General features: G+C 57.9%; 1 protein-coding gene across 1 annotated transcript; it reads right to left on the reverse strand.

Annotated features, from left to right (window-relative positions):
* Positions 1–506: 506 nt before the first annotated feature.
* On the reverse strand, positions 507–9,478 carry NCF1 (neutrophil cytosolic factor 1). The gene is made up of 11 exons (XM_055797965.1): positions 9,104–9,478; positions 8,522–8,602; positions 8,085–8,160; positions 6,479–6,644; positions 6,286–6,341; positions 5,863–5,985; positions 5,226–5,333; positions 4,315–4,432; positions 3,350–3,457; positions 1,598–1,740; positions 507–979 (listed from the first exon to the last, which is right to left on the reverse strand). The coding sequence occupies exons 1-11, from the start codon at positions 9,173–9,175 to the stop codon at positions 861–863; spliced, it is 1,170 nt and encodes a 389-aa protein (XP_055653940.1). The 5' UTR covers positions 9,176–9,478; the 3' UTR covers positions 507–860.
* Positions 9,479–10,862: the final 1,384 nt, after the last annotated feature.

The following is a 10,862-nucleotide window of genomic DNA, read 5'->3' on the forward strand; positions in this document are numbered from 1 at the left end:
CAAATCCAAGCCCAGACCCAGACCCAGACCCTGATCCAGATCCAAATGGAGACCCAGACCCAAATCCAAGCCCAGACCCAGACCCAGACCCTGATCCAGATCCAAATGGAGACCCAGACCCAAACCCAAGCCCAGACCCAGACCTTGACCCAGAGCCAAATGGAGACCCAGACCCAAATGGAGACCCTGACACAGCCTGGCAGCCCCAGGGGCCCTGCCGCCAGCCCCAGACCCCTCACACCCAGCTGCCACTTTGGGGCAGCCACCCTGCCCCATGGCTCCTACCCCACCTGGCAGACACCATGTCCCACATCCCAGCCCAGTTTCCCCTAGGAGGGGTGAAGCAGCCTCCTCCCGGGGGGAAGCTGCTGTCCTTTCACCTCCCTTGACTGACTATCCCCCCGTCCGCACATTTCGCAAGAGACCCTTGCCCAGCCCCCCACGGGTAAACACGTCCCTGCTGCCAGGCTGCCCACGCTACCCAGCCGTCCCGGCAAACTCTGAAATACAGCTTCAAAGTGTCTCTATTGATGAAAAACGCAAAATAATTCAAAATACAAATAGGGGGTCTAGTGGTGAGGGGTGCCTGGTGGCTGCGGAGGCTCCAGCCCCCAGGAGCGGGCAGAGGACTGGTCCCTCCTCATGGTGCCCTTTGGACATCTTCGGCTTGGCACGGTGGGGGATGGAGATGGGCACCGGCAGCCCCGGGTCCAGCCCTGACCCCAGCAGCTCCTGATCAGGCCCCGACCCTGGCATCCCCTGATCCGACCCCGACCCTGGCATCCCCTGGTCCAGCCCCCATCGCGGCTGCATGGGAGCTGGCGGAGGGACGGCATCGGCTGCCGCGGGGGTCCAAGGCCTCACAGGACCTTCCTGCGGGTGCTCTCAGTGCAGCGGTTCAGGATGAGGTCTTTGCTGGGGCGCGGAGGAACCGCAGGTTGAGCCTTGGGCTTGTTCTCCTCTCGCTCGTCTTTCTCAGCTGCGGGTAAAGCAGATGCACGGGTGGGTCAGAGCTCTCCGTGACCCAGCACCTGCATGTCAGCGCTCAAAAGCTTCCTATGGAATGGCCACCAAAGCTCCTGGCTTGCCTCCTGCCTCAGCTGCCAGTGATGGCCTCCATGAGGTCAGGAGCTCATGGAAGCTCCTGGAAGTCAGGAGCCCGCTGGAAGCCCAGCTCTAGGGCTGCGTGAGGAGCTGCTGTCCCTTGGGCAGGTCACCAGTCCGGCATGGGGATTACCAGACCTAAAGCTTCTACCTCCGTAGCAGCTGCCTTCTTCATGCAACCCTTCCCTCTAGGTGCTTTGCCAACAGCGAATGTATGTGATAACGGTAACGTAAGAGCAGCACGGGTGAGGTGGGGGGCATGGAGGAAAGTGCAGGTCCTAAATGTGGGCCGACCTCCCACCAGGACCACATCTGCTCTTTTCTACCAGACCTATAACCTCATTGAGAGTAAGAAACCTCACTGAAAAGAAGTTCCTCCCCACAGACACTTGCTCCATAGGAAAAGGGTGGACAGGCAAGGTGTGACTTGGGGCACGGCCATGCTTGTGGGGATTCAGCCTGTGCCCAGGGTAATAGCCCCGCTGGGACTTACTGATGACGTTGGCCTTGTTCTGGAAGTTTTCCCTCATGTTCCTCCGGCTCTGGATGTACTTCTTGCTGTTCCTCCTGTAGGTCTCCTGGCTGATCTGCTTCCGTCTCTGCTTGTGGATGCTCTTCGCATTTCGGATGGTGGATCTGCAGCGAGTTAGAAACAAAACTTCCAGTTTTCGTGCCAGCAGCTCTCACACCACACACTTACTTGCCCAGGTTTCTCCCTCCACGCTTCCTTCTGTGCCTCACCCAGACCCCAACAGCTGCTTTTTGGTTTTGCCTGGTGGAAGGCAGCAGGTGGATGCCAGCCCTCAAGGGCAGCTGTAGGTGGGACATGGATGTACAGCGCGTTAGGAGGCAGCTGGAGTGCTGCTTTGGAAGCAAATTCTGAAGGGTGAAGCCTGAGCACAAGCCTGGAAAGTGATGATGGGAGTGGCGAGGTAGATTGGGCGTAAGGTTGGAAGGACGAGATGGGCGTGAGGTTTATCCCAGAAAGCTCATGGAAGTGATCTATAGCTCTTTGACAAATGGACATACAGCATCTATACTGGCTGCAACACCCAGACCCCTGTGTGGGGTTTGGCACGGCTCCCTGATGCCCAGGATCAGTCCCTGGGCGAGGGGAATAGAGCGCAGGGTATGTGTCAGCATGCAGTGCTGAACCCACAACAGAGAAACTGCTGAGAGAAGTGAAAGGCTGAGCAGCCCAGGGCTGTAGGGCAGCACGCTGCTGCAGGGGAACCCCCAGTGTCACAGCTGTCCCGACAGGCAGACGAATGCCACCACTTTGTCATCACTACCAGGGCATAAGCCAGGTGGCTCCTGATGTCCACCACATGGCATCATCCTGCTCTGCTCAAGGCAACGTGCCCCTCTGCCTTCAGCCCCTCCCTGGTGGGGCCACGCGCCCCATTTTGTAGCCAGCTCCTGCCCACAGCAGCAGGTCACCGCCATTGCACAGGGCTCAGCTGGCTGCCGTCACCAGTGCCACGGGGACATGCGTGCACAGGGGGGGCAAGTCACTGGCCTTGCAACCGGCCACCTCCCCTCCCCAAGGGTCAGTCAGCATCGCTGCATCCAAATACGTGGATCTGGGCCATTTGACACTGTCTCACACTCAACCCGTGCTCCAGCAGAGCTGGATTTTGAGAGATTTTATAGTCAGGCTGCGGTGTTTTCTTGCAGGCAAGAAAAGATAGTGGCAAGCTCTGCCCTTCCTGGCAGTTTTCTTTGCTTTGGAATTAATGAGTTAGTATTGCTTTTTATCTTTTTAATCAAAATAAAATCCCTTCCATTAGCTCAAATCCTCCCATCAGATTAGGCCATTTGGCAACTCTGATTAGTCAAATCTCTCCTCGCTTCTCAAAGGTTCAGTGGATGCACTTAGGAAATAAGAAAAAAGGCCAATTTGAAAACTAAATGAGATTAGCCCAGAAAAGAAACTTTGCAGAAGGACAAGGAGAAATACGCCTCGCTGAAGGACCTGTTGGAGCAAGGATCATGCAGCCCTGCGTCAGAAATGCTGGGGTGCCTCCCCCGCTGTGCAAGTCAGGGAGCACAATGCTATTTTTGCTGCAGCTCTGCAGGATCTGCCTCCTTCTCTTGGTCTGTCTTTGCCCTGCTCACAGCTCTCCTGGGCAGTTCCTCATTGCCAAGGCAAGCAAGGAACATGGCAAATCACGGGCTGGTTTCACTTCACCACCCTCGAAGAAAAGCTTTAGTCCTCCCTCCGGCCACCCAGGGCTTCTCCTACCTCCGTGGAGGAGCGCTCCGGTTCCTCAGCTCACTCTTCGCGGAGGGGTTTGTCTCCCCGGCTTTCTGCAGGTACATGGAGGGGTAATAACCCGTGGTTTCATCCTTCCTGCAGTGCAACACAAAGTGACATTGCTTGCAGTTGTGGCTCTGCAACCACCACATCTTCATGCCTGTCCCCAGATGGTGCTGGGTGAGTTCCCATGCTGCTTGCAGCAAGGGGAGCTCTGACTGTCCCCTCCACCTTGTGTACTTGTGGCTCTCCCTGGAAGACTGAGGTCAGTCCCGAAAGGAGTAGGTAGCAGGCAGAGCAATGGCTCACAGCTGAAGGGTCGTATTATCTCCCCTAGGGGTTTTGCTGGGCTCCTGAAGCATTGCTCAGGGCCTCCTGCCAGCCTACCTGGCTGCTGTGTGCTCCAGACTGCCCCCCCCCCCCCCCGCCCCCTGCCCAATCCCCCCCAGCCCAGCACACCTGCAAACATCAGATCTCCTGGTGCCACCCGCCCGGGCACAGGCTGGGGCAGGGGGTCCCCAGGGTTTGCAGCCACGCTGTGCCCTGCTGTGAACACGCAACCTGTGACTCTCCGGAGCACAAATGCAGCTGGGGTTCCCCTTGGGAAAGCCTGAGTTTGCAGGGCAGGCCAGGGCTGGGGTGAAAACTGAGGGTTTGCAATGCAAATTGTGCCAGAATACTTAGAGGTAAAATAACAGATACATTTTTTTTTTTTTTTTCTCCATCTGTCTCCTTCCTGGGTATTTCTGAAGCCCCCAGCCAAGGAAGCCCCAGCTGTGATGTTTAACATTTGGCAAAGCCACAAGCTACCAGAAGCAGTCTTGCAAAAGGAAGTGCTGGGCATCAGCACCCAAGGATCCACGGCTTCCACAGCTCCAGTGTGGAGAACTGCTGGCCCATCCCTTCCCTCTGCGCGAATCCCACTTGCCTGATCTGTTCTTGGCATCTCTCACCTGATAACCCACCAGCCATCAAGGAGCTTGTGGATGACTTCGATGGTGTTGCCCTCCTGGAGGGTCAGCTCGTCCTCCTCCACAGCTGTGTAGCTTTTCAGGACAACGTACTGCTCACCTGTGCACAAAATCGGGTCAGGGGGTTGTGTGCTACCACCCCCAGGGAGGGGGCTCAGCCTCTGCAGCCCCTCAGGAGAGGAGGCACCAGAGCATCTACCCTACATTTTAGGCAAGAGCCAGGGTGCTTCAGGTCTCTGAGTTCAGATTCAGGCTTCCCCCAGCCTTGTCAGTGCCTGTGGCTCATCCCAGCCCCTCCAGCACCAGTGCAGGAGGAAGCCAGTAGATGCAAATAGTGGAAGCACCCCGGTCTCTGCTGAAGAGTATGTTTATAATTCAGGTGGTTAAATGAGGAAGAAGGAAGTGTTGCGCTAATAGAGTCTGTTGCAGTGTTTTGAAAACCACGAAGCAGCAGCCCAGAGAGCAATCAGCATGGGTCTGAGGATCCTCCCCCTGCTGCACATAATAAGGCCCCACTGTCACGGTGGGGTGATGGGGAGGGCTGGTAAGGACAGCACGGAAGCCAAGAGCTAGGGAAAACCTGCGCTTTGGTTCAGATGCTGCACTGTGCTCCTTTGCTAACCCAGCAACTCAGCACTCACCCAGCTAGCTCAGAACAGCCGCTGGACAAACACGTGCATCTGTGATCAGCCAAAACAAGCATCTAATGCTGAGCTGCAGGTCATAGGAAACTCCTGAGGTTGACACCGGGGCCACAAACCATGAGATTTATCCTTCCTGGCAGTCCCTGCAGCAACATGTCCCTGCCCAGTGGTCCTGCTCAGCGGGGGCCCTGCAATGAACCCTCCCAGCGGGGAGCTGTGGTGGGCTGTTCTCCAGTGCACACATTTTACCTGCGTAGTTGGGCTCTTGCTCTTCAGACTCATCAGGACCATCCATCGGCTCCAGATAGGCAGCTGGCACCCAGCCCCGTTTGTTCTTCAACTGGCAAAACCACCAGCCTGCAAGGAAAGCGGCCATGGGCGAGAGTGGGGATGTTGTGGGGGCACCATGGGGGTGCTGGTCCCTGGCTGGGGTAGGCGTGGGCACCCATGTGGCCTGGGAGGAAGGGATGATGCTGGGGCCAGTCTCTGTTTACACGGTGCAACCAGGGAGCTTGGCCGATTCATCCTGTTTCCTCCTGGGCAGGAAACCTCACAGGCATGTGAGGAGGTTGCACAGTTTTCTAGGATCGCCCCACACCCTCCCCAGCCAAAACTGATGGTCATGTGGCTCCATCTCAGTATGAAACATGTCCCAAGGGGACAAAAAGCACCAAGAGGTTCAGTGCTGCTGGTTGCATTTGCTCTGAGCCTCTCCTCTCCATCAGGAGATCCTGATACAACCGCCCACCCTTTAACTCATGCACCAGCGTAACTAACTCGCATGCTGTGCTTGGATGCAAGAGGCAAGGGCAGTCCCCATCCCCCCTGAAATGGTGGCCAGGAGGGGGCTGGCCCTTGAGGGCTCTCCAGAGGGATGGACACATACCGCTCTCGCTCTTCTCCACGACGTCCACCATGTCTCCAGCTTTTAGAGCCATCTCGGATTTGGAGCTCTTCTCATAGTCGGCGATGGCTCGGTATGTTTGCAGGACAATGGGGCCCGTGATGTCTGCAAGGGAGGAATGAGACGTTCCCTCTCTCAGCCCCCAGCGCAGAAATAGCCTGTTTCAGGCAGGCCAAAAGCAGCCCCAGGACCACCCAAAGCACTCTCCCAGCCTCTTCTGGTCTCAAACCAGCTGGATCCCAGGACAGGGACTCATCCCCCCTGAGGCTGTGGTTTCCTCCCAGCTACAGCTCTGGCACAGACTGTGCTCTCGGTCAAGGCATCCGCTGAGGGATGGCTGCCCCTCTCCCCACTAGGCTTTGCTGCTGCCAAGGCAGCTGCTTGCACCCCTCCGATGCCTCTTACCGGTGGGGGTTTTCTTGGCATCCTTTGGCAGGAGGAAGACTTCGGGCTTCTTGATCCTGGCCGGGTCAGAGCAAAGGCAGCTCAGTGCAACCAGCCCTCGCCGCTGGCAGCGGTGCCCTCCCTGCAGGCTGCTGCCAGCACCAGGGGCTGGGGACGCAGTATTTCCCCCAGAATGGCAGGCAGCTGGACTCACTGGCTGTCTGTGACGGGGTTCATGTCGTCGTGACGGACCTTGAAGAAGTTGACCACGTGCAGGCACCGGGAGATCTTGTGGGGCAGGTTGATCAGAGCGTAGCAGTACTCGGCCAGCGTGCCCTGTCTGTTCTGAGTTGAACGCTGCCCGTCAAACCACTTTGGGGCTGGGGAAGAGGGGAAAATACTCCGAAAAAGCAGACAAAGCGCACTGTTTTTACAACTTTCCCAAGCGGGCTGCTCCGAATCATTGATTTTGCCCCCAGAACAAGTGGATTTGGCTTCAGGGCGCTGCACGGTGCCCATACGGTGCAGCCCTGCGGGAGTGTGGCCCCGTCCCCTCCCTCGCTGCTCCAGCCCCGGCCCCCGGGGGGGCACGCACAGTCCCGCAGAGCTGGCTGGAGCTGAGGCAGGGCCGGGGCTGGTTTGCAGAAGCGCTGCAGCTGCGGGTTCCTCTTCCCGGCAGCGAGTGCAGGGCTGTGCCCAGCCCAGGTGCTGCAGGCAGCGCGGAGAGCTCTGTGCTGCCAGACTCGTCCCCTGCAGCCCACGGACCCTTGCACAGCTCATGCCAGCCAGAAAGAGTCCTCATTTGGCCCCATGTCGGTTACAGGCTAACTCCCACTCCTCTGCTTGGGCTAAGCCCAGCTGCTTACTCTGCTGGGACACAAGCTGGGGCTCCAGGGACTAGCCTGCGGCCGGGGCAGACATGCTCGTTCCTCCATCCCACTGGCCATGGTGCAGCCGCTCTTGACCCCAGGGCTCCAAAATGCTGCTGGCAGCCCCGACCCACAGCAGCGTTGCACCCCATGGCGGGGTGCATGTGTGCGGCCAGTGGCACACCCCCCAGCAGTCTGACGCCTGTCTCATCCCCGGTGCTTTCACTTCCCCAGACAGGACAGGGACGCTCCGGACAGCCGCGGCATGGCAGCGGCAGCATGTAGGAAGGGTCCCGGCATGGCAGTGTTAGTCCAGCCCCAAGGGGAGCCCCCCAAACACAGCACCTGCACTGCTGTGTGGAGCATGTTTATTCCTCCTCGAGAGGTGTCGACCACAACCTGCAGCTATTTCTCATGTTCCTTCCTCCCTCCGTTAAAGCAGGAAATTAAATAAAAGGGGGAATTTTGCTGACCTGCACCTTGCATGGGGACAAAACATCAGCTCTTTGTATCAGGAGTTCATTCCCTGCCATTGAAGACATGTTGCATTGTTTCCTCTTACAAAATAACTGTGTTGCCATAAGACCACTAAAACCAATCCCAGTGATGCTGTCACCGGAGAAGGGCTCAGCTCAGCTCAGCTCGGCTCAGGCTTTCCAAAGCCAGACCCTTTGCACCAGCCAGGGGTTCCAGCCAATGCTGTGGTATGTGTTTGTGGGGTGCCCAGCCTTCAGGTTGGAAGGATGGGGTCTGCGGGGCTGCGAGTGTTGGGAGTAACCACCGCTGATGCTCAGACCTTTCTGGGGTTTTGATTTCAAGCCCAGTGGGCAGGAACAAAGATTGCATCAAGCACCTGCGTGGGAGGCAGCTGGCAGAGCTCAGCCCGCCGGGGAATTTCCCAACCAGCTGCAATTTCTATTTCACCCCCCAGCCCTGGCGTCTGCCCCTCACCTGGCAAGCGTGGGATGATCCGCTTCTCCATGTTGATGTCCCCGGATTCGATGGGGAACATCTCCTTCAGTGCTTTCTGCGGAGCAGGACCAGGCACAGCCGTGAGGATGGCACCGGGGGATCCCCCTGTGGCACCCACTCTCCTGCCAGTGGCTTCACCCCCTTTGCCGGCACTTGCCCCGCTGCCACAGCCATGTGCTGCCTAGCCACTGTGCCTCGCACTGGGAGAAATCTGCCAGGGGAGCACTGAGCCACCTCCCAGCTTCAAGAGGCAAATGAAGGGTGAAGGAGACTGAAGCACTGGGACCCAGGAGCCTCTTGGAGCCAGGTTTGTTCTGGGGCAATTCCAGCTGGATTTCAGCCTCCTCTTTTTTTATTCCCACCCCCTGCCCTGGTGTGCTGAGCCGGGGGCTGGTGCCCATCCCGGGACAACTCACGTGGAACTCGTAAATCTCGGTAAACCGGCGGTAGACGACCTTTTCGGAGAGGTCATTCCACTTCACCAGGAACATGTAGACCTGAGGGGCAAAGCAGAGGCACTGCAGCTCTGTGGGCAAGTGGGACCCTGCACCCCGCTGTGCCAGGGACCCCAGGGAGCACCCCCCACCCCCCATACCCCCCAGACAGTTCAATTTCGGATAAACTGCATCTTTTTCTTCCGCCACCCCAACGCAAGTAGCTTTTGCTCAGGTGATGAGTGAGCTGGGTGCTAGGGAAGCTGGGCAGGGATGGAGAGGGGACACAAACATGCAGATGGGTGGGAATCAAAGAGGGAAAAGCCCTTTTCAAACCTGCAAAGTAATCAACAGCTTGCAAAGGAGGTGCCCAAAATCTTGTGTGTTCAAGACATTTTAGCCCCTGGCTGCCTCCAGCTCACGCTGTCAGCCAGGACTGCCCCCCTAAAAAAAAGGATGCTCTCAGCCCCTCAGTCACATTTATCTCAAGAAATTTGCTGGCCAGGCTTTTTACTCCGTCCAGTCCTCACTACTCAGCTCATTGGAAGGTCGCCGCATACTCACATAGTGCTGGCTGGGGAAAAACCTTTTCTCATAGCCCAGCAGCTCGATGTGCCGGATGAAGGCCTCCCCCATAGCTGCTCCCAGCCACGCGTCCTGCGCCGACCCCTGTGCCTACCTCCCCTCTGCCTTCGCCCAGCTCCGCTTTGCTGATAAAGCTGCCAGGAAAGCGGAAGGCCCCGTTGCAATCGCACCCGTAATTGTTTACCCGCTGTGGTTTGTATTGAGTCGGTGCTTCCCGTTGGGAGTCTCCAGCCCGGCCCTCCAGCAGCTCCAGGGCTGGGAGGAGGCAGGCAGCAGGGACACCTCGGGGATGCCCTGGGGGCACCTCTGCAGCCAGAGGACAGTGAAGGGCCAGGGCCAGGCCGGCTGCCCCCATAGCCAAGTGGACCCTCTGATGGCTGCCGCTGCGCTGGTGGTGGCACAGGGTGCTACAGCCCCTGTTTCGCAGAGGGTGGGGGACAAAGTGCCTTGGCAATGGCAATCAGAGGAGTCTTCACCCTCTCAGGCAGAGCTGGATGGGCTGGATGAAGCACGTAACGTGCTCCGCAAGCCCTGGGACAGCAGCGCCATCCTCTGTAGGGATGGGAGACCACCCTGTGCTTCCAGGGCAGGCAGGGACGCTGGGGCACGGTGTGCAGGCAGGACGTGGCAGCCACAGGCCATGTGTGCAAGAGCTCCTGCCCTTGCATCACCAGTTCCTTTCAGCCACCTGCTGCTTCCCCAAAATCTGCCACCCCAGGACCTGAGCCAGCCCCAGGTCCCCTCACTGCTTTGCAGTGCTCACTGGGTACAGGGGCTGCCCAAAAGCACCGGGCACAGGGACCCCAGGCATAGGGGAAGCCCAGGGTGGGCTGCAGATGGACCCCCACCTGCCACTGGGAGAGCACAAGGGTCCCTTGCAAAGCCCCTCTGAAATGGCAGCACAGCATCCTCCTCCTCCCCCGGCTCTGAGCAGAAAGGCCTGAAGGGCCACAGGGACTGCGCTCACCGGTCCTACACTGCTCACAGGCACAGGGGCACCCAGCAGCACTTTCGTCCCCAGCGAGGCCACCCTCAATGACAGGGCTGCCAGCGCTGCTGGGACCCGCTCTCCAAGGGATGCTGGGGATGAGCTGTGAGGCCTCGGCCCCGTCCCCCACTCCATCCCCCCCGGAGCCCATGCTCAGGCGCAGCGCTGCTCACCGGAGCAAGCCCAGACCCCCCACATCTGGGGCTGGAGCCACCCTGCCCAGTGAGGCAGCAGCCCCAAGGCACCCGCGGAGCCAAGACGGGCTCTCCCCACGGAGACCACCAGCAAACCCTGCCACAGGGCCAGCCCCCCCACCCTTGTGAGCTGCAAAGACAAAAGCTTGCTCTGGCTGCATTAAAAATATCAAACACTAACTGTAGCTTTGCTCTGAATCTCAAGTACGGCACTTTGTAGCTGTTGAGATCAGAAGCGTGGTCATTTACATTCGGTTTCTTCTTATCTTAACATGGGGACTTCCCTGTATGCAAGGCAAAATTATACAACCAAAATATAAAAAAAAGACCTCGAGGGCGGTTTGGATCTTCCTTTGCTGACGGCCAGATCGCTGCTGCTTATACAGAACCCCACCAACTTTGTCATGAAAGCTAATTTCGTAATGACAATTGTTTGTACTAAATTTAAAACTGCTTTACAGACAGTGTGTGACTGGAAACCGCTTAATTCACCATTTCTTCCCGTTTCCTCATTCCTCGTCTTGTGATGTGAGAAATGAGATGAAGCATGGTAGAT

The sequence above is a fragment of the Falco peregrinus genome, chromosome 2 (assembly GCF_023634155.1).
Source record: "Falco peregrinus isolate bFalPer1 chromosome 2, bFalPer1.pri, whole genome shotgun sequence".
NCBI lineage: Eukaryota > Metazoa > Chordata > Aves > Falconiformes > Falconidae > Falco > Falco peregrinus.

Excerpts from the sequence above, each read along its gene's own strand:
- NCF1 (XM_055797965.1), bottom strand. The coding sequence starts at position 9,175 with ATGGGGGAGGCCTTCATCCGGCACATCGAGCTGCTGGGCTATGAGAAA. Across the intron at positions 6,342-6,478 it reads AACCCCGTCACAGACAGCCA|GATCAAGAAGCCCGAAGTCT; the intron begins GTGAGTCCAGCT and ends TGACCCGGCCAG. Across the intron at positions 5,986-6,285 it reads TGCCAAGAAAACCCCCACCG|ACATCACGGGCCCCATTGTC; the intron begins GTAAGAGGCATC and ends CCTCCCTTGCAG.